Source organism: Scyliorhinus torazame, chromosome X (assembly GCF_047496885.1).
Source record: "Scyliorhinus torazame isolate Kashiwa2021f chromosome X, sScyTor2.1, whole genome shotgun sequence".
NCBI lineage: Eukaryota > Metazoa > Chordata > Chondrichthyes > Carcharhiniformes > Scyliorhinidae > Scyliorhinus > Scyliorhinus torazame.
The window spans coordinates 38,864,662-38,891,605 of record NC_092738.1 but is presented as its reverse complement, the minus strand read 5'-3'; the positions used below and the strand labels follow the sequence as shown (position 1 = coordinate 38,891,605).

At 52.9% G+C, this 26,944-nt stretch overlaps 1 protein-coding gene across 1 annotated transcript in view; it reads left to right on the top strand.

Annotated features, from left to right (window-relative positions):
- Window positions 1–26,944, top strand: part of LOC140405336 (integrin alpha-5-like) — a 207,417-nt gene that overhangs the window by 73,109 nt on the left and 107,364 nt on the right. The window contains 1 exon segment of the mRNA XM_072493627.1: window positions 15,454–15,584. Coding sequence (XP_072349728.1) covers window positions 15,454–15,584 — 131 coding nt within the window.

Sequence of the window (26,944 nt, the reverse complement as noted above, 5' to 3'; positions counted from 1 at the left end):
CAGCTTAAAGCCTCCTCCATCTGTTTCGAATCTCTGAACATCCGTATTGCACAGAGGATTTCCATTTCTCTCGCAGACTGCACAGAAGATGGATTTCTCTCCAAAAATAGAAAGCTCGCTGTTCATTTATTGACCTAATCATGTGAGCGTTCAAAGAATTACCAGAAATATTTTGTCATTTCATGAATTGCCCATGTTCTGAACGTTAGTGCTGGGCATGGAGTTGTTTCCATTACAACACCCAAAACTTCAAACACTTCCAGATACAGAGTAAAGCTCCCTCTACACTGTCCCCATCAAACACTCCCAGGACAGGTACAGCACAGGGTGAGATACAGAGTAAAGCTCCCTCTACACTGTCCCCATCAAACACTCCCAGGACAGGTACAGCACGGGGTTAGATACAGAGAAAAGCTCCCTCTACACTGTCCCCATCAAACACTCCCAGGACAGGTACAACACAGGGTTAGATACAGAGTAAAGCTCCCTCTACACTGTCCCCATCAAACACTCCCAGGACAGGTACAGCACGGGGTTAGATACAGAGTAAAGCTCCCTCTACACTGTCCCCATCAAACACTCCCAGGACAGGTACAGCACGGGGTTAGATACAGAGTAAAGCTCCCTCTACACTGTCCCCATCAAACACTCCCAGGACAGGTACAGCACGGGGTTAGATACAGAGTAAAGCTCCCTCTACACTGTCCCCATCAAGCACTCCCAGGACAGGTACAGCACGGAGTTAGATACAGAGTAAAGCTCCCTCTACACTGTCGCCATCAAACACTCCCAGGACAGGTACAGCACGGGGTTAGATACAGAGTAAAGCTCCCTCTACACTGTCGCCATCAAACACTCCCAGGGCAGGTACAGTACGGGGTTAGATACAGAGTAAAGCTCCCTCTACACTGTCCCCATCAAACACTCCCAGGCCAGGTACAGCACGGGGTTAGATACAGAGAAAAGCTCCCTCTACACTGTCCCCATCAAACACTCCCAGGACAGGTACAACACAGGGTTAGATACAGAGTAAAGCTCCCTCTACACTGTCCCCATCAAACACTCCCAGGACAGGTACAGCACGGGGTTAGATACAGAGTAAAGCTCCCTCTACACTGTCCCCATCAAACACTCCCAGGACAGGTACAGCACGGGGTTAGATACAGAGTAAAGCTCCCTCTACACTGTCCCCATCAAACACTCCCAGGACAGGTACAGCACGGGGTTAGATACAGAGTAAAGCTCCCTCTACACTGTCCCCATCAAGCACTCCCAGGACAGGTACAGCACGGAGTTAGATACAGAGTAAAGCTCCCTCTACACTGTCGCCATCAAACACTCCCAGGACAGGTACAGCACGGGGTTAGATACAGAGTAAAGCTCCCTCTACACTGTCGCCATCAAACACTCCCAGGGCAGGTACAGTACGGGGTTAGATACAGAGTAAAGCTCCCTCTACACTGTCCCCATCAAACACTCCCAGGCCAGGTACAGCACAAGGTTAGATACAGAGTAAAGCTCCCTCTACACTGTCCCCATCAAACACTCCCAGGACAGGTACAGCACGGGGTTAGATACAGAGTAAAGCTCCCTCTACACTGTCCCCATCAAACACTCCCAAGACAGGTACAGCACGGGGTTAGATACAGAGTAAAGCTCCCGCTACACTGTCCCAATCAAACACTCCCAGGACAGGTACAGCACGGGGTTAGATACAGAGTAAAGGTCCGTCTACACTGTCCCCAGCAAACACTCCCAGGACAGGTACAGCACGGGGTTAGATACAGAGTAAAGCTCCCCCTACACTGTCCCCATCAAACACTCCCAGGACAGGTACAGCACGGGGTTAGATACAGTGTAAAGCTCCCTCTACACTGTCCCCATCAAACACTCCCAGGACAGGTACAGCACGGGATTAGATACAGAGAAATGCTCCCTCTACACTGTCCCCATCAATCACTCCCAGGACAGGTACAGCACGGGGTCAGATACAGAGGAAAGCTCCCCCTACACTGTTCCCATCAAACACTCCCAGGACAGGTACAGCACGGGGTTAGATACAGAGTAAAGCTCCCTCTGCACCGTCCCCATCAAACACTCCCAGGCCAGGTACAGCACGGGGTTAGATACAGAGTAAAGTTCCCACTCCACTGTCTCCATCAAACACTCCCAGGACATGTACAGCACGGGGTTAGATACAGAGTAATGCTCCCTCTACACTGTCCCCATCAAACACTCCCAGGACAGGTACAGCACGGGGTTAGATACAGAGTAAAGCTCCCTCGACACTGTCCCCATCAAACACTCCCAGGACAGGTACAGCATGGGGTTAGATACAGAGTAAAGCTCCCTCGACACTGTCCCCATCAAACACTCCCAGGACAGGTACAGCACGGGGTTAGATACAGAGTAAAGCTCCCTCTATACTGTCCCCATCAAACACCCCAGGACAGATACAGTACGGGGTTAGATACAGAGTAAAGCTCCCTCTACACTGTCCCCATCAAGCACTCCCAGGACAGGTACAGCACGGGGTTAGATACAGAGTAAAGCTCCCTCTACACTGTCCCCATCAAACACTCCCAGTACCGGTACAGCACGGAGTTAGATAGAGAGAAAAGCTCCCTCTACACTGTCCCCATCAAACACTCCCAGGACAGGTAAAGCACGGGGTGAGATACAGAGTAAAGCTCCCTCTACACTGTCCCCATCAAGCACTCCCAGGACAGGTACAGCACGGGGTTAGATACAGAGTAAAGCTCCCTCTACACTGTCCCCATCAAACACTCCCAGGACCGGTACAGCACGGAGTTAGATAGAGAGAAAAGCTCCCTCTACACTGTCCCCATCAAACACTCCCAGGACAGGTACAGCACGGGGTAAGATACAGAGGAAAGCTCCCCCTACACTGTCCCCATCAAACACTCCCAGGACAGGTACAGCACGGGGTAAGATACAGAGGAAAGCTCCCCCTACACTGTCCCCATCAAACACTCCCAGGACAGGTACAGCACGGGGTTAGATACAGAGTAAAGCTCCCCCTACACTGTCCCCATCAAACACTCCCAGGACAGGTACAGCACGGGGTTAGATACAGAGTAAAGCTCCCTCTACACTGTCCCCATCAAACACTCGCAGGACAGGGACAGCACGGGGTTAGATACAGAGTAAAGCTCCCTCTACACTGTCCCCATCAAACACTCCCAGGACAGGTACAGCACGGGGTTAGATACAGAGTAAAGCTCCCTCTACACTGTCCCCATCAAACACTCCCAGGATAGGTACAGCACGGGGTGAGATACAGAGTAAAGCTCCCTCTACACTGTCCCCATCAAGCACTCCCAGGACAGGTACAGCACGGGGTTAGATACAGAGTAAAGCTCCCTCTACACTGTCCCCATCAAACACTCCCAGGACCGGTACAGCACGGAGTTAGATAGAGAGAAAAGCTCCCTCTACACTGTCCCCATCAAACACTCCCAGGACAGGTACAGCACGGGGTAAGATACAGAGGAAAGCTCCCCCTACACTGTCCCGATCAATCACTCCCAGGACAGGTACAGCACGGGGTAAGATACAGAGGAAAGCTCCCCCTACACTGTCCCCATCAAACACTCCCAGGACAGGTACAGCACGGGATTAGATACAGAGAAATGCTCCCTCTACACTGTCCCCATCAATCACTCCCAGGACAGTTACAGCACGGGGATGGATACAGAGTAAAGCACCCCCTACACTGTCCCCATCAAACACTCCCAGGACAGGTACAGCACGGGGTTAGATACAGAGGAAAGCTCCCTCTACACTGTCCCCATCAAACACTCCCAGGACAGGTACAGCACGGGGTTAGATACAGAGTAAGGCTCCCTCTATACTGTCCCCATCAAATACCCCCAGGACAGATACAGTACGGGGTTAGATACAGAGTAAAGCTCCCTCTACACTGTCCCCATCAAGCACTCCCAGGACAGGTACAGCACGGAGTTAGATACAGAGTAAAGCTCCCTCTACACTGTCGCCATCAAACACTCCCAGGACAGGTACAGCACGGGGTTAGATACAGAGTAAAGCTCCCTCTACACTGTCGCCATCAAACACTCCCAGGGCAGGTACAGTACGGGGTTAGATACAGAGTAAAGCTCCCTCTACACTGTCCCCATCAAACACTCCCAGGCCAGGTACAGCACAAGGTTAGATACAGAGTAAAGCTCCCTCTACACTGTCCCCATCAAACACTCCCAGGACAGGTACAGCACGGGGTTAGATAGAGAGTAAAGCTCCCTCTACACTGTCCCCATCAAACACTCCCAAGACAGGTACAGCACGGGGTTAGATACAGAGTAAAGCTCCCGCTACACTGTCCCCATCAAACACTCCCAGGACAGGTACAGCACGGGGTTAGATACAGAGTAAAGGTCCCTCTACACTGTCCCCAGCAAACACTCCCAGGACAGGTACAGCACGGGGTTAGATACAGAGTAAAGCTCCCCCTACACTGTCCCCATCAAACACTCCCAGGACAGGTACAGCACGGGGTTAGATACAGTGTAAAGCTCCCTCTACACTGTCCCCATCAAACACTCCCAGGACAGGTACAGCACGGGATTAGATACAGAGAAATGCTCCCTCTACACTGTCCCCATCAATCACTCCCAGGACAGGTACAGCACGGGGTCAGATACAGAGGAAAGCTCCCCCTACACTGTTCCCATCAAACACTCCCAGGACAGGTACAGCACGGGGTTAGATACAGAGTAAAGCTCCCTCTGCACCGTCCCCATCAAACACTCCCAGGCCAGGTACAGCACGGGGTTAGATACAGAGTAAAGTTCCCACTCCACTGTCTCCATCAAACACTCCCAGGACAGGTACAGCACGGGGTTAGATACAGAGTAATGCTCCCTCTACACTGTCCCCATCAAACACTCCCAGGACAGGTACAGCACGGGGTTAGATACAGAGTAAAGCTCCCTCGACACTGTCCCCATCAAACACTCCCAGGACAGGTACAGCATGGGGTTAGATACAGAGTAAAGCTCCCTCGACACTGTCCCCATCAAACACTCCCAGGACAGGTACAGCATGTGGTTAGATACAGAGTAAAGCTCCCCCGACACTGTCCCCATCAAACACTCCCAGGACAGGTACAGCACGGGGTTAGATACAGAGTAAAGCTCCCTCTATACTGTCCCCATCAAACACCCCAGGACAGATACAGTACGGGGTTAGATACAGAGTAAAGCTCCCTCTACACTGTCCCCATCAAGCACTCCCAGGACAGGTACAGCACGGGGTTAGATACAGAGTAAAGCTCCCTCTACACTGTCCCCATCAAACACTCCCAGTACCGGTACAGCACGGAGTTAGATAGAGAGAAAAGCTCCCTCTACACTGTCCCCATCAAACACTCCCAGGACAGGTAAAGCACGGGGTGAGATACAGAGTAAAGCTCCCTCTACACTGTCCCCATCAAGCACTCCCAGGACAGGTACAGCACGGGGTTAGATACAGAGAAAAGCTCCCTCTACACTGTCCCCATCAAACACTCCCAGGACAGGTACAGCACGGGGTAAGATACAGAGGAAAGCTCCCCCTACACTGTCCCCATCAAACACTCCCAGGACAGGTACAGCACGGGGTAAGATACAGAGGAAAGCTCCCCCTACACTGTCCCCATCAAACACTCCCAGGACAGGTACAGCACGGGGTTAGATACAGAGTAAAGCTCCCCCTACACTGTCCCCATCAAACACTCCCAGGACAGGGACAGCACGGGGTTAGATACAGAGTAAAGCTCCCTCTACACTGTCCCCATCAAACACTCCCAGGACAGGGACAGCACGGGGTTAGATACAGAGTAAAGCTCCCTCTACACTGTCCCCATCAAACACTCCCAGGACAGGTACAGCACGGGGTTAGATACAGAGTAAAGCTCCCTCTACACTGTCCCCATCAAACACTCCCAGGATAGGTACAGCACGGGGTGAGATACAGAGTAAAGCTCCCTCTACACTGTCCCCATCAAGCACTCCCAGGACAGGTACAGCACGGGGTTAGATACAGAGTAAAGCTCCCTCTACACTGTCCCCATCAAACACTCCCAGGACCGGTACAGCACGGAGTTAGATCGAGAGAAAAGCTCCCTCTACACTGTCCCCATCAAACACTCCCAGGACAGGTACAGCACGGGGTAAGATACAGAGGAAAGCTCCCCCTACACTGTCCCGATCAATCACTCCCAGGACAGGTACAGCACGGGGTAAGATACAGAGGAAAGCTCCCCCTACACTGTCCCCATCAAACACTCCCAGGACAGGTACAGCACGGGGTTAGATACAGAGTAAAGCTCCCTCTACACTGTCCCCATCAAACACTCCCAGGACAGGTACAGCACGGGGTTAGATACAGAGTAAAGCTCCCCCTACGCTGTCCCCATCAAAGACGCCCAGGACAGGTGCAGCACGGGGTTCGATACAGAGTACAGCTCCCTCTACACTGTCCCCATCAAACACTCCCAGGACAGGTACAGCACGGGGTAAGATACAGAGTAAAGCTCCCTCTACACTGTCCCCATCAAACACGCCCAGTACAGGTACAGCACGTGGTTAGATACAGAGTAAAGCTCCCTCTACACTGTCCCCATCAAACACTCCCAGGACAGGTACAACACGGGGTTAGATACAGAGTAAAGCTCCCCCTACACTGTCCCCATCAAACACTCCCAGGACAGGTACAGCACGGGGTTAGATACAGAGTAAAGCTCCCTCTGCACTGTCCCCATCAAACACTCCCAGGACAGGTACAGCACGGGGTTAGATACTGAGTAAAGCTCCCTCTACACTGTCCCCATCACACACTCCCAGGAAAGGTACGGCACGGGGTTAGATACAGAGTAAAGCTCCCTCTACACTGTCCCCATCAAACACTCCCAGGACAGGTACAGCACGGGGTTAGATACAGAGTAAAGCTCCCCCTACACTGTCCCCATCAAACACTCCCAGGACAGGTACAGCACGGGGTTAGATACAGAGTAAAGCTCCCTCTACACTGTCCCCATCAAACACTCCCAGGACAGGTACAGCACGGGGTTAGATACAGAGTAAAGCTCCCCCTACACTGTCCCCATCAAACACTCCCAGGACAGGTACAGCACGGGGTTAGATACAGAGTAAAGCTCCCTCTGCACTGTCCCCATCAAACACTCCCAGGACAGGTACAGCACGGGATTAGATACAGAGTAAAGCTCCCTCTACACTGTCCCCATCAAACACTCCCAGGACAGGTACAGCACGGGGTTAGATACAGAGTAAAGCTCCCTCTACACTGTCCCCATCAAACACTCCCAGGACAGGTACAGCACGGGGTTAGATACAGAGTAAAGCTCCACCTACACTGTCCCCATCAAACACTCCCAGGACAGGTACAGCACGGGGTTAGATACAGAGTAAAGCTCCCCCTACACTGTCCCCATCAAACACTCCCAGGACAGGCACAGCAAGGGGTTAGATACAGAGTAAAGCTCCCTCTACACTTTCCCCATCAAACACTCCCAGGACAGGTACAGCACGGGGTTAGATACAGAGTAAAGCTCCCTCTACACTGTCCCCATCAAACATTCCCAGGACAGGTACAGCACGGGGTTAGATACAGAGTAAAGCGCCCTCTACACTGTCCCCATCAAACACTCCCAGGACAGGTACAGCACGGGGTTAGATACAGAGTAAAGCTCCCTCTACACTGTCCCCATCAAACACTCCCAGGACAGGTACAGCACGGGGTTAGATACAGAGTAAAGCTCCCTCTACACTGTCCCCATCAAACACTCCCAGGACAGGTACAGCACGGGGTTAGATACAGAGTAAAGCTCCCTCTACACTGTCCCCATCAAACACTCCCTGGACAGGTACAGCACAGGGTTAGATACAGAGTAAAGCTCCCTCTACACTGTCCCCATCAAACACTCCCAGGACAGGTACAGCACGGGGTTAGATACAGAGTAAAGCTCCCTCTACACTGTCCCCATCAAACACTCCCAGGACAGGTACAGCACGGGGTTAGATACAGAGTAAATCTCCCTCTACACTGTCCCCATCAAACACTCCCAGGACAGGTACAGCACGGGGTTAGATACAGAGTAAAGCTCCCCCTACGCTGTCCCCATCAAAGACGCCCAGGACAGGTGCAGCACGGGGTTCGATACAGAGTACAGCTCCCTCTACACTGTCCCCATCAAACACTCCCAGGACAGGTACAGCACGGGGTAAGATACAGAGTAAAGCTCCCTCTACACTGTCCCCATCAAACACGCCCAGTACAGGTACAGCACGTGGTTAGATACAGAGTAAAGCTCCCTCTACACTGTCCCCATCAAACACTCCCAGGACAGGTACAGCACGGGGTTAGATACAGAGTAAAGCTCCCTCTACACTGTCCCCATCAAACACTCCCAGGACAGGTACAGCACGGGGTTAGATACAGAGTAAAGCTCCCCCTACACTGTCCCCATCAAACACTCCCAGGACAGGTACAGCACGGGGTTAGATACAGAGTAAAGCTCCCCCTACACTGTCCCCATCAAACACTCCCAGGACAGGTACAGCACGGGGTAAGATACAGAGGAAAGCTCCCCCTACACTGTCCCGATCAATCACTCCCAGGACAGGTACAGCACGGGGTAAGATACAGAGGAAAGCTCCCCCTACACTGTCCCCATCAAACACTCCCAGGACAGGTACAGCACGGGGTTAGATACAGAGTAAAGCTCCCTCTACACTGTCCCCATCAAACACTCCCAGGACAGGTACAGCACGGGGTTAGATACAGAGTAAAGCTCCCCCTACGCTGTCCCCATCAAAGACGCCCAGGACAGGTGCAGCACGGGGTTCGATACAGAGTACAGCTCCCTCTACACTGTCCCCATCAAACACTCCCAGGACAGGTACAGCACGGGGTAAGATACAGAGTAAAGCTCCCTCTACACTGTCCCCATCAAACACGCCCAGTACAGGTACAGCACGTGGTTAGATACAGAGTAAAGCTCCCTCTACACTGTCCCCATCAAACACTCCCAGGACAGGTACAACACGGGGTTAGATACAGAGTAAAGCTCCCCCTACACTGTCCCCATCAAACACTCCCAGGACAGGTACAGCACGGGGTTAGATACAGAGTAAAGCTCCCTCTGCACTGTCCCCATCAAACACTCCCAGGACAGGTACAGCACGGGGTTAGATACTGAGTAAAGCTCCCTCTACACTGTCCCCATCACACACTCCCAGGAAAGGTACGGCACGGGGTTAGATACAGAGTAAAGCTCCCTCTACACTGTCCCCATCAAACACTCCCAGGACAGGTACAGCACGGGGTTAGATACAGAGTAAAGCTCCCCCTACACTGTCCCCATCAAACACTCCCAGGACAGGTACAGCACGGGGTTAGATACAGAGTAAAGCTCCCTCTACACTGTCCCCATCAAACACTCCCAGGACAGGTACAGCACGGGGTTAGATACAGAGTAAAGCTCCCCCTACACTGTCCCCATCAAACACTCCCAGGACAGGTACAGCACGGGGTTAGATACAGAGTAAAGCTCCCTCTGCACTGTCCCCATCAAACACTCCCAGGACAGGTACAGCACGGGATTAGATACAGAGTAAAGCTCCCTCTACACTGTCCCCATCAAACACTCCCAGGACAGGTACAGCACGGGGTTAGATACAGAGTAAAGCTCCCTCTACACTGTCCCCATCAAACACTCCCAGGACAGGTACAGCACGGGGTTAGATACAGAGTAAAGCTCCACCTACACTGTCCCCATCAAACACTCCCAGGACAGGTACAGCACGGGGTTAGATACAGAGTAAAGCTCCCCCTACACTGTCCCCATCAAACACTCCCAGGACAGGCACAGCAAGGGGTTAGATACAGAGTAAAGCTCCCTCTACACTTTCCCCATCAAACACTCCCAGGACAGGTACAGCACGGGGTTAGATACAGAGTAAAGCTCCCTCTACACTGTCCCCATCAAACATTCCCAGGACAGGTACAGCACGGGGTTAGATACAGAGTAAAGCGCCCTCTACACTGTCCCCATCAAACACTCCCAGGACAGGTACAGCACGGGGTTAGATACAGAGTAAAGCTCCCTCTACACTGTCCCCATCAAACACTCCCAGGACAGGTACAGCACGGGGTTAGATACAGAGTAAAGCTCCCTCTACACTGTCCCCATCAAACACTCCCAGGACAGGTACAGCACGGGGTTAGATACAGAGTAAAGCTCCCTCTACACTGTCCCCATCAAACACTCCCTGGACAGGTACAGCACAGGGTTAGATACAGAGTAAAGCTCCCTCTACACTGTCCCCATCAAACACTCCCAGGACAGGTACAGCACGGGGTTAGATACAGAGTAAAGCTCCCTCTACACTGTCCCCATCAAACACTCCCAGGACAGGTACAGCACGGGGTTAGATACAGAGTAAATCTCCCTCTACACTGTCCCCATCAAACACTCCCAGGACAGGTACAGCACGGGGTTAGATACAGAGTAAAGCTCCCCCTACGCTGTCCCCATCAAAGACGCCCAGGACAGGTGCAGCACGGGGTTCGATACAGAGTACAGCTCCCTCTACACTGTCCCCATCAAACACTCCCAGGACAGGTACAGCACGGGGTAAGATACAGAGTAAAGCTCCCTCTACACTGTCCCCATCAAACACGCCCAGTACAGGTACAGCACGTGGTTAGATACAGAGTAAAGCTCCCTCTACACTGTCCCCATCAAACACTCCCAGGACAGGTACAGCACGGGGTTAGATACAGAGTAAAGCTCCCTCTACACTGTCCCCATCAAACACTCCCAGGACAGGTACAGCACGGGGTTAGATACAGAGTAAAGCTCCCCCTACACTGTCCCCATCAAACACTCCCAGGACAGGTACAGCACGGGGTTAGATACAGAGTAAAGCTCCCCCTACACTGTCCCCATCAAACACTCCCAGGACAGGCACAGCAAGGGGTTAGATACAGAGTAAAGCTCCCTCTACACTTTCCCCATCAAACACTCCCAGGACAGGTACAGCACGGGGTTAGATACAGAGTAAAGCTCCCTCTACACTGTCCCCATCAAACATTCCCAGGACAGGTACAGCACGGGGTTAGATACAGAGTAAAGCGCCCTCTACACTGTCCCCATCAAACACTCCCAGGACAGGTACAGCACGGGGTTAGATACAGAGTAAAGCTCCCTCTACACTGTCCCCATCAAACACTCCCAGGACAGGTACAGCACGGGGTTAGATACAGAGTAAAGCTCCCCCTACACTGTCCCCATCAAACACTCCCAGGACAGGTACAGCACGGGGTTAGATACAGAGTAAAGCTCCCCCTACACTGTCCCCATCAAACACTCCCAGGACAGGCACAGCAAGGGGTTAGATACAGAGTAAAGCTCCCTCTACACTTTCCCCATCAAACACTCCCAGGACAGGTACAGCACGGGGTTAGATACAGAGTAAAGCTCCCTCTACACTGTCCCCATCAAACATTCCCAGGACAGGTACAGCACGGGGTTAGATACAGAGTAAAGCGCCCTCTACACTGTCCCCATCAAACACTCCCAGGACAGGTACAGCACGGGGTTAGATACAGAGTAAAGCTCCCTCTACACTGTCCCCATCAAACACTCCCAGGACAGGTACAGCACGGGGTTAGATACAGAGTAAAGCTCCCTCTACACTGTCCCCATCAAACACTCCCAGGACAGGTACAGCACGGGGTTAGATACAGAGTAAAGCTCCCTCTACACTGTCCCCATCAAACACTCCCTGGACAGGTACAGCACAGGGTTAGATACAGAGTAAAGCTCCCTCTACACTGTCCCCATCAAACACTCCCAGGACAGGTACAGCACGGGGTTAGATACAGAGTAAAGCTCCCTCTACACTGTCCCCATCAAACACTCCCAGGACAGGTACAGCACGGGGTTAGATACAGAGTAAATCTCCCTCTACACTGTCCCCATCAAACACTCCCAGGACAGGTACAGCACGGGGTTAGATACAGAGTAAAGCTCCCTCTACACTGTCCCCATCAAACATTCCCAGGACAGGTACAGCACGGGGTTAGATACAGAGTAAAGCGCCCTCTACACTGTCCCCATCAAACACTCCCAGGACAGGTACAGCACGGGGTTAGATACAGAGTAAAGCTCCCTCTACACTGTCCCCATCAAACACTCCCAGGACAGGTACAGCACGGGGTTAGATACAGAGTAAAGCTCCCTCTACACTGTCCCCATCAAACACTCCCAGGACAGGTACAGCACGGGGTTAGATACAGAGTAAAGCTCCCTCTACACTGTCCCCATCAAACACTCCCTGGACAGGTACAGCACGGGGTTAGATACAGAGTAAAGCTCCCTCTACACTGTCCCCATCAAACACTCCCAGGACATGTACAGCACGGGGTTAGATACAGAGTAAAGCTCCCTCTACACTGTCCCCATCAAACACTCCCAGGACAGGTACAGCACGGGGTTAGATACAGAGTAAATCTCCCTCTACACTGTCCCCATCAAACACTCCCTGGACAGGTACAGCACGGGGTTAGATACAGAGTAAAGCTCCCTCTACACTGTCCCCATCAAACACTCCCAGGACAGGTACAGCACGGGGTTAGATACAGAGTAAAGCTCCCTCTACACTGTCCCCATCAAACACTCCCAGGACAGGTACAGCACGGGGTTAGATACAGAGTAAAGCTCCCTCTACACTGTCCCCATCAAACACTCCCAGGACAGGTAGATGTCTTCCTTTCACTGAGGGTTTGTCTCTATTTTCTACTCCACCCACTCTCTGATCTTGATGTCTTTCTGTCCACATATTCACACCAGCATCAAGATTTAGATTTTGGAGCCAGCACGGTGACACAGTGGTTAGCACTGTTGCCTCACGGTGCCGAGGTCCCAGGTTCGATCCCGGCCCTGGGTCACTGTCCGTGTGGAGTTTGCACATTCTCCCCGTGTCTGCGTGGGTCTCACCCCCACAACACAAAGATGTTCAGGGTGGGTGGATTGGCCGCGCTAAATTGCCCCTTAATTGGAAAAAATGAATTGGGTACTCTAAATATATATTTTTTGAAGTCAAATTTATTGTCAGATGTACTGAGGGACAGTGAAAAGTATTGTTCTGCGTGCAGAGAGAATAACTGGGTGGGAGGGGTTTTTGATTATGCTGCCCGCTTTCCCAAGGCAGCGGGTGTCAATGAGTGGGAGGCGGCTTTGTGTGGTGGACTGGGATGTGTTCGCAAACGCCTATTTCCACCTGTAACATCACCAAACTCGACATCTCAACCGATCTGATGCTGCAACCCTCGTCCGTGACTTTGTTCCCACCAAACTGGATCATGTCCTGGCTGATTTCCGCCCCACCCCCCACATTGTCCCATCATTCTCCGCACTCTGGTGCCCCAGTTTCACAACCCTTTGGGAGAAGTAGTTTCTCCTCCGCTCCGTTTTAAATTTGTTACCTCTTATCCGACGGCTGTCACCTCTCGTTCCAGAAATGCCCACAAGGGGCAGCATCTGCTCTGTTTTCCCCACACCTCTCAGCAACTTGTCTCCCTCAGTTAGATCTCCGCTCATTCTTCGAAGAGACTATCGGCCTAAACTGTTCAATCCCTCCTCGTATGACAAACCGCTGGGGCTGGATTCTCCCAAAATGGGGTTATGTCTCCACGCCGGCAGAAAAACGCTGGCGTTTCACTCCCCAGTTTCCCCAGCAGAAAATGAAGAGCCATTCACTTACCTGCAGGGGGCTAGCAGGGACCCAGGGACCCCCCCCCCCCCCCCCCAGGTGCTGGATCTCGACTGAGTCCCGACCAACCAAACGTGGTTAGAGCCACGCCGTAGGGAAATCGGCCGGCCGGGAGCGGAGTACCCCTGGGAAGGTCTCTGGCAATCGCCCCCCCCCCCCTCCCAGCGGCGCAGCGTGATTCACGGACGAGCGATTCCCTGGGGCCCGGTGAATCGCCGGAGCGGTGCCCGGCCCGATTCGGTCGTGAACGTTGATTCTCTGCCCCCGCGCCAAACGCGATGTTGGCGAGAGGCTGCGGAGACTCCCGCCCCTCATCTCTGGAATCAATCTCGTGAACCTGCTCTGAACGGCCTCCAACGCCACTACATTCCTCCTCAAATAAGGGGACCAAAACTGTGCACAATACTCCCGGTGTGGTCTCACCAATGTCTTGGATCGTTGCAATGACACTTCCTCACCTTTATACTCTATTCCTTTAGAATGCTGAGTTTGGGTCCGATGATGCGGGTTAGAGAGTCCAGATGCCCATTTGTGCACTATCCAGCAGTGCTCGCCAAAACCCCAGGCCATTCAGGCCAAATACCTATTAATTTTCTTGCCTCTGTTCTAATCGTACGCTTACTTCATATTCTAAATAAAACTTTGGCTCTGCACAGGGCTCCTGCTCGTTCAGGGTCAATCCAGTAGCGTCAAGTTGCTGCTGGTTGATTTATTTCCCGCCATGTTTGCATCACCCACTTGGCTAGGACAGCCATTTTCTGCTTTGGCAAGTGTGTTCAAAACCCGACGGCCAAAACCGTATCGCCGTGACCCGACGTCATGGTGATGGACAGGGAACCAGCCTTGCTCAAAATCCCGCACGATGTGCAGGGGGAAGCGCACCATCGCGCAGAAAGGGCCCAATGCATTAATGCCTTCAGCTCTGCCCAAACATTGTGCCATGGCCCCTCCATTAGCATTCACAGGAGGGCAAGACCGGATCTGTGGTAGAAAAACAACTCCTCTCTCTGGCTGTGACAGTTGGAAGATTAAACACTGTAAAGGCAACTTTTTGATCTAATTTGCCATACGGATAATTGATTTTATCTTCAGAAGGCTCACGTGGAACATAAGTGCATTATTTTGTTTTTTTGTTTGTGACTGGATGGACCTTCGCAGGCAGCTTGACGCCTGCCTTCATAGATTTAAGCTTCCTGTTTCCTGATTGTTGCCATGGCGATGGCCGTGCTCTTGTGGAGAAGAGCAGAGACCGGACCCGGTGAAACTACTTTGTGATAAATCATTTTGAGCAAGTTACCCCGTCCACATTTTGGTCCCTTGCTCTTGAGTTTAGCATCGAGTCATGGCGGCTGTGCTTCAGTTGCCTAGGCCCAAAGCCCTGAGATTCCCTCTCCGGCTCCCTTTCTCCTCTTTGTCCACCTGCCCTCATGTCTCCTTATGCGGCTCGCTGACCGATGTTGTTTTCTCAGTTTATTACATGAAAAGGGAGCTGCAGAAATGCTCGGGTGTTGTCAAGTTCAATGCTCGCTCCTAATAAATGAGGCCTCTCGGTCGTATTCAAGCAACTCTGCTCGGAGCTTTCTGTTCCCGATTGGTTCACCTCGTCTGACGTTGTTGGTGTTTTTTGTTCTTCCAGGCCGAGTGTCCTCATTGGAGCTCCCAAAGCGAACACCAGCCAGCCGAACATAACGGAAGGTGGCGCGGTATATTCCTGCGCCTGGGGCGCGAACGACACGGACTGCCAGCAGCTTCCTTTTGATCTAACAGGTACGGTTCAAGTTGCTCCGAGATGCTCTATATCTGGACACTGATCCTCATTCACCTCCTCTGTTGTTTTAATAGCTGCTGAAATGCTGAATAATTAGGAGGTGTGCAGGTTTAGGCAAGGCTTTCCCCAATCAAATTCCTGGATGTTTGAGGATTGATTGTAATTTTGACTTTGTTTTGTGATTCTTTTTTTTCTTCTCTCTCTCTTGCTCTCTCTCTCTCTCTCCAGAGTTAAGTGGCTTGTGGGCCATCTTTGACGTTCAAAGAGGTTGCAATGTGTTTTTCTCAAAGGTCACTTCAGGAGTCAGAGAGTCACTAGGCCACAAAAGGAGGCCGTTCAGCCCATCCACTCCATGCGAGCTTTCTGGAGACCAATCCTGTCAGTCTCATTTCCCCCCCACTCCATCTCCGTAGCCCCTGCAAGTTTATTCCCCTCAAACACCCATGCAATTTCTTCTTGAAATCAACTCCGCTTCCTCCACCCTCCTAGGCAGTGTGATTCAGGTTTTCGCTTGGGATGTGGACATCGCTGGCCACCCATCCCTAATTGCCCCTGGAGAAGGTGGGGGTGAGCCGCCTTCTTGAACCGCCGCAGTCCATGTGGTGTAGGTACACCCACTGTGCTGTGAGGGAGGGAGTTCCAGGATGTTGCCCCAGCGACAGTGAAGGAACGGCCGATATATTTCCAAGTCGGGGTGGTGAGTGACTCGGAGGGGAACCTCCAGGTGGTGGGGTTCCCAGGTATCTGCTGCTCTTGTCCTTCTAGATGGTAGAGGTCGTGGGTTTGGAAGGTGCTGCCTAAGGAGCCTTGGTGAGTTACTGCAGTGCATCTTGTAGATGGTACACACGGCTGCTACTGTGCGTCGGTGGTGGAGGGAGTGAATGTTTGTGGAAGGGGGAGCAATCAAGTGGGGCTGCTTTGTCCTGGATGGTGTCGAGCTTCTTGAGTGTTGTTGGAGCTGCGCTCATCCAGGCAAGTGGAGAGTATTCCATCACACTCCTGACTTGTGCCTTGTAGATGGTGGACAGGCTTTGGGGGGTCAGGAGGTGAGTTACTCTCCGCAGGATTCCCAGCCTCTGACCTGCTCTGGTAGCCACAGTATTAATGTGGCTGGGTCCAGTTCAGTTTCTGATCAATGGTAACCCCCAGGATGTGGACTGTGGGGGTTCAGCGATGGGAATGTAATTGAATGTCAAGGGGAGATGATTTAATTTGCTCTTTTTGAAGATGATCATTGTCTGGCACTTGTGTGGTGTGAATGTAACTTGTCACTTGTCAGCCTGAGCCTGGATATTGTCCAGGTCTTGCTGCATTGGGACAGGGACTGCTTCAGTATCTGAGGAGTCGCAAATGGTGCTGAACTTTGTGCAGTCGCCCGCAAACATCCCCACTTCTGACCTTATGATGGAAGGAAGGTCATTGATGAAGCAGCTGAAGATGGTTGGGCCGAGGACACTACCCTGAGGAACTCTGGGTAGTTCTTCTTCGATCCAAGGAGAATAATCCCAGGTCATCCAACCCTAACCTTGGAGCTAAAATCCCCTCATCCCTGGAATCATTCTGGTAAATCTCCCTCCGCACCCTCTCGAGGACCCTCACATCCTTCCTGAAGTGCGGTGAGGAGAGCTGGATGCAGTACTCTAGTTGGCTTAACCAGAGTTTTACGTCAGGCCAACATAACATCCCTGTCCTTGTATGTCAACCACCTAAGATGGGACTGGTGTCCCGTGTAGGCTGGGTCAGGCAGGTATGGCCGGCTTCCCCTCCCTGGAGGATGTTAATGAACCAGATTGTGCAAATCTGGAGTGGGATTTGAACTCTCAACCCTCTGAATAGTTCAGGATCATACACAGCACACAACTGATCAAGGGGGCCTACCCTTGAGTGGCGATTTGGTTAGTACTCTTGCCTCCCGGAGAATCCGTTACCTTGTGTAGTCCCACCGTTTTGAGTGAGATAACAAATGCTGAGGTAGGAGGGGACAACCTCCTCGATTGAACTCCTGCTCGAATGATGGTGGATCGAGTAACTTCAATATTTGACAAAGGGTAATATAATTGTAGTCCCTGCTGATTGTCCAGCTAACATGCAGCCGGAGTCTAAACTTCAGTCGATCCATGTTGGACGGGTGAGGGGAGCCTGCGGCCTAGTCCGGTTGCCAGGAGACTAGCTTGGGTGAAGAAGAAAGTGAAAAACAGACTGTGGGGGTGGGGGACTCGTGTTTGGTCTACACTCATTGCTGACAAACCGTTGCACGTTTTAATTCCCTCCAGGCAAGGTTTTTTTTCCCCTTCCCCTCTGAAAAAATAAATGATTGCAACATGTGGACGAGTGATATGAAAACCAAATGGGAATTCTCTTGCAGTAAGGTCTTTGTGCTAACTACGGAATTAAATTGGGTTCGAGCCAAAACTGTCGAGCACAGGAGTTGTACAGGGAGGGAGGGATTTTTCTGCATTTTCTAGAAATACGATTAGACCAAATGGCCTGTGTTTGCATTAGAACCATAGAGAAGCACTGCAGTGCAGAAGGAGGACATTTGGCCCATCGCGTCTGTACTGGCCCTCTGAAAGAGAACTCTTACCCCCCGCCCCCCCCCCCCCCCCCACCCCCCATCCCTGTATCCCCACCTAACCGGCACATCCCTGGACACCCAGGGGCCATTTTATCATGGCCAATCCACCTAACCTAGGAGCACGGTAGCACCAGTGGATAGCACTGTGGCTTCACAGCGCCAGGGTCCCAGGTTCGATTCCCCGCTGGGTCACTGTCTGTGTGGAGTCTGCACATCCTCCCCGTGTCTGTGTGGGTTTCCTCCGGGTGCTCCGGTTTCCTCCCACAGTCCAAAGACGTGCAGGTTAGGTGGATTGGCCATGATAAATTGCCCTTGGTGACCAAAAAAAAGGTTTGGAGGGGTTATTGGGTTATGGGGATGGGGTGGAAGTGAGGGCTTAAGTGGGTCGGTGCAGACTCGATGGGCCGAATGGCCTCCTTCTGCACTGTATGTTCTATGTAACCCGCACATTGCTTCACATCGAGACTCCAGCACAAGGTGCTGCCCAGCAGAGAGGAGAGATGTGCTAAGGCTAATTGTGCAGTGATTCTCCGATGAGATCCGAGGTGGGAGATGGGAATTTCCTGATCAAGGGCGCCTCAGGCACTCGGCGGATGAACTGCGCCAAGCCGGGCCCTCCCTCTGGCCAGTATCCTCTCTCTGCAGCCCAGCACTGGAGTGAATGGCCGCTTCCTCTGCACAACCCAAGTAACGTGTTCCTTTCTGGCTGTGAGAGCTGCAAAGATTGATTGGTTCCAGTCATGTGTTCAGGATCCTGGGGCGCCTCGAACCTGGAATCAAACTGTTGAAGGAGGGACTGTGGGATTTACAGATGATGTGGTGAACTTGCATCCCGCCACTCAGCAGTGAGATGGTGGCAGTGGTTCAAGTTTACATTGGATAGAGGGAAAGGAATTCAGGAAGATGTTGATGAAATGTGGAGTGTTTTTGTTTGGCAATCCCTGCCAGATCCATGCTTTAGCCCCCCCCCCCCCCCCCCCCCCCCCCAAACCAACCCAGGCTAGCCTCTGCCTCGAGCACTGAGGGAAGCCATGACTATGATCTTTTTGGCTCATGAATGTAAAAACCTCGGCCTAATCCCGTTGCTTATGTTGGCGGCCGGCTTTGCTGAGGGGAATGCCAACCAGAATTTCTTGGCCTGCAAGACAGAAAGGGGAAGCAGCAGCCTGGAGAGGCGTTTTGGAACAAGTGTGGCTCTCCAAACCAGATGGGTGATCCTCTGATTAAAATGGCCGCCCTGCCAAGTTGCCATGGCACCACAGGAGTTTCAGCAGTGGTAACCTGTGCTCTTGCTGCGTGAGACTACTTCACAGCTCGTTTGTCTGTGCGTTCCTGCTTTCAAGCCGCTCTCAATTAGCAAGTGGTTAAAACTGCCATGACCTACTGGATTTTAGTGCACTCTTATCGTTGTTTGCGCAGTCCCATTTTTTCTGGACAAATTTGTTGGCTTCCTCCGGGGTGCCGTAGGAAGTCCCGAAAGACGTGCAGGTTAGGTGGGGCTACGGGGATTGGGCAGAGGGGTGGACCTAGGTCGGGGTGCTCTTCCGGCGGGTCGGTGCAGACTCTATGGGCCGAATGGCCTCCTTCAACGCTGCAGGGGGAGAGAGAACCTTCTCGTGTCTGAGACCCCAGTCGCGCGTTGCGTTAGCGAGTGCTGCTCCTTATTAGATTGGCAGCGGGAGGGGCGGGGCCTGGATGCTCTCGATTGACTTTTTTTTGGGGGGGGGGGGGAGAGAGGGGAGGGGGTTTACGGTCATCTCCCGCCCACGGTGACCCTCTCACAGTGCGGCACTCCCTCAGTACTGACCCTCTGACAGTGCGGCACTCCCTCAGTACTGACCCTCTGACAGTGCAGCACTCCCTCAGTACTGACCCTCTAACAGTGCGGCACTCCCTCAGTACTGACCCTCTGACAGTGCGGCACTCCCTCAATACTGACCCTCTGACAGTGCGGCACTCCCTCAATACTGACCCTCTGACAGTGCAGCACTCCCTCAGTACTGACCCTCTGACAGTGCGGCACTCCCTCAATACTGACCCTCTGACAGTGCGGCACTCCCTCAATACTGACCCTCTGACAGTGCAGCACTCCCTCAGTACTGACCCTCTGACAGTGCGGCACTCCCTCAGTACTGACCCTCTGACAGTGCGGTGCTCCCTCAGTACTGACCCTCTGACAGTGCAGCACTCCCTCAGCACTGACCCTCTGACAGTGCAGCACTCCCTCAGTACTGACCCTCTGACAGTGCGGCACTCCCTCAGTACTGACCCTCCGACAGTGCCACACTCCCTCAGCACTGACCCTCTGGCAGTGCAGCTCTCCCTCAGTACTGACCCTCTGACAGTGCAGCACTCCCTCAGTACTGACCCTCTGGTAGTGCAGCACTCCCTCAGTACTGACCCTCTGACAGTACGGCACTCCCTCAGTACTGATCCTCTGACAGTGCAGCACTCCCTCAGTACTGACCCTCTGACAGTGCAGCACTCCCTCAGTACTGACCCTCTGACAGTGAAGCACTCCCTCAGTACTGACCCTCTGACAGTGCGTCACTCCCTCAGTACTGACCCTCTGACAGTGCGGCACTCCCTCAGTACTGACCCTCTGACAGTGCAGCACTCCCTCAGTACTGACCCTCTGACAATGCGGCACTCCCTCAGTACTGACCCTCTGACAGTGCAGCACTCCCTCAGTACTGACCCTCTGACAGTGCGGCACTCCCTCAGTACTGACCCTCTGACAGTGCGGAGCTCCCTCAGTACTGACCCTCTGACAGTGCGGCACTCCCTCAGTACTGACCCTCTGACAGTGCAGCACTCCCTCAGTACTGACCCTCTGACAGTGAAGCACTCCCTCAGTACTGACCCTCTGACAGTGCGTCACTCCCTCAGTACTGACCCTCTGACAGTGCGGCGCTCCCTCAGTACTGACCCTCTGACAGTGCAGCACTCCCTCAGTACTGATCCTCTGACCGTGCGGCACTCCCTCAGTACTGACCCTCTGACAGTGCAGCACTCCCTCAGTACTGACCCTCTGACAGTGCAGCACTCCCTCAGTACTGACCCTCTGACAGTGAAGCACTCCCTCAGTACTGACCCTCTGACAGTGCGGCGCTCCCTCAGTACTGACCCTCTGACAGTGCAGCACTCCCTCAGTACTGATCCTCTGACCGTGCGGCACTCCCTCAGTACTGACCCTCTGACAGTGCAGCACTCCCTCAGTACTGACCCTCTGACAGTGCGGCACTCCCTCAGTACTGACCCTCTGACAGTGCGACACTCCCTCAGTACTGACCCTCTGACAGTGCAGCACTCCTTCAGTACTGACCCTCTGACAGTGCAGCACTCCCTCAGTACTGACCCTCTGACAGTGCGGCACTCCCTCAGTACTGACCCTCTGACAGTGCAGCACTCCCTCAGTACTGACCCTCTGACAGTGCAGCACTCCCTCAGTACTGACCCTCTGACAGTGCAGCACTCCCTCAGTACTGACCCTCTGACAGTGCAGCACTCCTTCAGTACTGACCCTCTGACAGTGCAGCACTCCCTCAGTACTGACCCTCTGACAGTGCGGCATTCCCTCAGTACTGACTCTCTGACAATGCGGCACTCCCTCAGTACTGACACTCTGACAGTGCGGCACTCCCTCAGTACTGACCCTCTGACAGTGCAGCACTCCCTCAGTACTGACCCTCTGACAGTGCAGCACTCCCTCAGTACTGACCCTCTGACAGTGCGGAGCTCCCTCAGTACTGACCCTCTGACAGTGCAGCACTCCCTCAGTACTGACCCTCTGACAGTGCAGCACTCCCTCAGTACTGACCCTCTGACAGTGCAGCACTCCCTCAGTACTGACCCTCTGACAGTGCGGAGCTCCCTCAGTACTGACCCTCTGACAGTGCAGCACTCCCTCAGTACTGACCCTCTGACAGTGCAGCACTCCCTCAGTACTGACCCTCTGACAGTGCGGCACTCCCTCAGTACTGCATTGCCACTGTTTGGGGCCTGGGATAATGGGCTCTGATTTATGAATGAGTCATTTAAGAGCCCAACTGTTTGGAAATGATAAAGCACGAGACATTCCCATCACAAACTATATATAATACGAGCCAATACCCTTTTGTATTTTGGGATATTTTATGGCTTGAAGTTGAGGCCCGGTTTTTGTGAGAGACCATCTATATTTACTCTGCCCAAGATAGCTGGAACAAATCTATTCTAACCAGGATGCATCCTCCTCCTCTGCATAACCGTGAAAGTCGCCATAGTCCCAGATGACCGTGGGCTGCTTTCCCCTTTGAGGGGGAGAGCTGGCTGGTGGTGATTTAACCTGAGGGTCACCACACCTCAGGGAGAGGGTCAAGGTTGAGGAGGCGGGGCCGTCAATAATACCCTCAGCCGGTCCGGGGAATTGAACCCACGCTGCTGGCCTCGCTCCGCATCACAAACCAGCTGTCCAGCCAACTGAGCTAATTGGATTGGATTGGATTTATTGTCACGTGTACCGAGGGACAGTGAAAAGTATTTGTTCTGCATACTGTCCACAGATAGTTCCATACATGAAAAAAACATAGGACATACGATAAATACACAATGTAACTACATAAACACTGGCATCGGGTGAAGCATACAGGGTGTAGTGTTAATGAGGTCAGTCCATAAGAGGGTCATTTAGGGGTCTGGTAACAGTGGGGAAGAAGCTGTTTTTGAGTCTGTTCGTGCGTGTTCTCAGACTTCTGTATCTCCTGCCCGATGGAAGAAGTTGGAAGAGTGAGTAAGCCGGGTGGGAGGGGTCTTTGATTATGCTGCCCGCTTTCCCCAGGCAGCGGGAGGTGTAGATGGAGTCAATGGATGGGAGGCAGGTTTGTGAGATGGACTGGGCGGTGTTCACGACACATTGTCACTCTGTATCACGAACCAGCCATCCAGCCCAACTGAGCTAAACCGACCTCCTGAGAAATCCTACACTGAACGTTGTTTACCAAACATTCAATTTATTTGAATCCTAAAAGACGTACATAGAACATTTTTAGTTGCCACAGGAAATAAACCTTTGCGGTGGCATTTTTACTCTGTGACTTAAATGACATGCTTCCGTCGTTGCTCCTTTACCCAACAACTCCGGAAATTGTCTTGGTGATTTCCGCCGAGATTTCAATCCCATGGCCTTTTTTTTGTGTGCGTGTGTGAAGGTTCCAATTCAGACAGGGTGATTTGAAAGTTCCAGGTTTATTAACTCCCTCAGCAGTGACCGGAGAGGGGGGGGGGGGAGGGGTGAATAGAAATAGCTGTCCCTTAATTTAAAAGGACTTGCCAACAAAATGCACAGTGGAATTGTGTGACTTGGCTTCTGCCCTGAAGTAAAATTGCCTGAACCGACAAATGCTCAGGCAATATTCTGACCTAGAAGGGGGCTATATAAGGGGGAGGGAGAGGGGCGGGGGGGGGGGGGGGGGGGTGGGAAGAGGAGAGGGGTGGGGGGAGGGGGGTCATGAAGAACAAAAGGGTGGTGGTGGAGGGGAGGGAGGAGGAATCTCCGTGATAGGGCGGAGGGCAGGCGAGATTGAATAACAAAAGTGACTGGGAATGGATAGAAGGTGTGTCCAGATGGGGGCTGAATGTTGACGTTGCGACCATCTGAACACGACCTGAAGGAAATCCAAAGACGGGTCACCCTGCAGCAGGCTGAGGACAGAGAGGTCAGGGTGGGGGCAATTGGAGAATTCCAATGGCGGATGCCAGCAGACCCGGGCTCATGCCTGCCGACGTAACCGTGGTGGTTCTGTCGGAGAATGCTGCTTCACTTGCACCGTACACGCTCCCTCTTTCTCAGAGAGTTTGCTGGGATGGAAGGACTCCTGTATCTGGCCTTTCCACTCCCAGACTCGGCGAATCTAATTTCGACATTCGAATTGCAACCAGCTGTCCATCACGAACCAATGGCTTGAGCTTTTTAGTCCCCTCAGTTTCGCTCTACTGGGGCTGGGTTTAATTTCTCTGTGCTTCGACCACATCCCCTACTGTCCCCCAGGCGAATTGCATCACCACTCCCAGCTGCAATGAGCTAATTCGGCAAAGACTGCAATCATCCCGAGTTCAGTTACGGACTCTTAATAATATGGTTGTTCAGTTTTTTCTTGTGGTGCCTGGTTTCAGCAGAGTGTGCACTGGCCTCGAACACTGCGGTCTTTGTACTGGTGGCATGCACGTACGCTCTGGCAGGGTCTATCTGCTGATGCAAAGGCTGCTTTGCTTTCAGCAGACTTGAGTATTCATGGTTTGTATGTTTGTGTCGCTGAGGGTTACTGACCTGAATACCACTGGCCCTTCACATGAAATGTCCTCCCGATCTTGGGAAGATTGGTTGGGTTGAATGCGTGAGGTGCAGGGGAGGGAGGAGGTGATGTTCCTGCTCTGCACACACCCGACCCTCAAGTGCACTGGGCGGTACAGTGGTTAGCACTGCTGCCTCACGGCGCCGAGGTCCCAGGTTCGATCCCGGCCCTGGGTCACTGTCCGTGTGGAGTTTGCACATTCTCCCCGTGTCTGCGTGGGTTTCGCCCCCACAACCCAAAGATGTGCAGGGTAGGTGGATTGGCCACGCTAAATTGCCCCTTAGTTGGAAAAAAAGAATTGGGTACACTCAAGTTATTTTAAAAAAACCATTGCTCTGTCAAAGTATTGTAATTGTAATTTGGAGCATTTCATTATTGTCACAAAGATGGTTCTGTCCTGCCGTGTGTTCTAGTTAATCACACGCTCTTTCATTCACCCATTTTGAGGTTATCAAGTCATTGTTAATTCATTCAATGTTTTTTTTTGTGAATTAAGTTGGAAATTGAACTCCGCCGTGACCTTTTCCATTTCCTCTTTGAATTTTAGCTTCTTTAAAAATTAATTGACGGGATGTGAGCGTCACTGGAAAGGCCGCCATTTGTTGCCCCATCCCTAATTGCCCTTGAATTGAGTTGGTTGAATCATAGAATCCCCACAGAAGGAGGCCATTCAGCCCATCGGTCTGCACTGACCCTCTGAAAGAGCCCATTCCCCCGCCCTATCCTCGTAACCCCACCCAACCTTTGGACACTAAGGGACAATTTATCACGGCCAATCCACCGAACCACGGGTGGGATTCTCTGCAATCGGCGCGATGTCCGCCGACCAGCGCCAAAAACGGCGCGAATCAGTCCGGCATCGCGCTGCACCAAAGGTGCGGAATTCTCCGCATCCTGAGGGGCCGAGCCCTCACCTTGAGGGGCTAGGCCCGCGCCGGACTGATTTCCGCCCCACCAGCTGGCGGGAAAGGCCTTTGGTGCTCCGCCAGCTGGCGCGGAAATGACTTTGCCGGGCGGCGTATGCACGGGAGCGTCAGCGGCCGCTCACGGCATCCCCGTGCATGCGCAGTGGAGGGGGTCTCTTCCGCCTCCGCCATGGTGGAGACCGTGGCGAAGGCGGAAGGAAAAGAGTGCCCCCACGGCACAGGCCCGCCCGCGGATCGGTGGGCCCCGATCGTGGGCCAGGCCACCGTGGGGGCACCCCCCGGGGCCAGATCGCCCCCTCCCCAGGACCCCGGAGCCCGCCCGCGCCGCCTTGTCCCGCCGGTAAGAGAGGTGGTTTAATCCACGCCGGCGGGACAGGCATCCTAGCAGCGGAGCTTCGGCCCATCCAGGCCGGAGAATCGCCGGGGGGGGGGGGGGGGGGGGGCAGCCAACCGGCACGGCGCGATTCCCGCCCCCGCCGAATATCCGGTGCCGGAGAATTCGGCAACCGGCGGGGGCGGGATTCACGCCAGCCCCCGGCGATTCTCCGACCCGGCGGGGGGTCAGAGAATTCCGCCCCGCACCTTTGGACTGTGGGAGGAAACCAGAGCACCCGGAGGAAACCCACGCAGACACGGGGAGAACGTGCAGACTCCGCACAGACAGTGACCCAGCGGGGAATCGAACCAGGGACCCTGACGCTGTGAAGCAACAGTGCTAACCTCTGTGCTACCGTGCTGCGAGTCAACTGTGTGTTACGGGTCAACCACATAGGCCAGACCGGGTAAGGACGGCAGATTTACTTCCCTAACGGGGCATTAGTGAACCAGATGGGTTTTTACAACAATCGACAGCAATTTAATAGTCACCATGATGCTAAATTGCCCCTTAATTTTTTTGTTTCTAAATTTAGAAAACCCAATTCATTTTTTTCCAATTAAGGGGCAATTTAGCGTGGCCAATCCACCTACCCTGCACATCTTTGGGTTGTGGGGGCGAAACCCACGCACACACGGGGACAAGGTGCAAAAATTGCCCCTTAATTGGAAAAACAGAATTGGGTATTCTAAATTTCGACAAAAAGAATCTGCACAGTGCAGAAGGAGGCTATTCGGCCCATTGAGTCTGCACCAACCCTCTGAAAGAGCACCCTACCTAGGCCCTACCCCCGTAACCCAACCTGCACATCCCTGGACACTGACTCCAGGCGCACAGCAATGCAGTTGACTCTGAACTGCCCTCTGAAATGGTTTAGCTCTGTGGTATCAAACTGCTACAACGCCTGGAATGAATGAACCGAATGCTCTAACCTTTTAAACTTTATTGAGATTGTTTTGTGTAAACTGTGTTGTTGGCTTTTAGTTTCAGCTCAACTCTTTGACTTTCTATCTCAACCCAACGGTGTTTTTGTGAACCGCTCCCCCAATCATTCTGACCAAAGGTTGGCCCCTTGTTTAATTTGGGCGCAGAACTGCTGGCCTCGTGGTGGGCGAAACACTGACATCAGTGAGGAGCAGTTGATAACGGG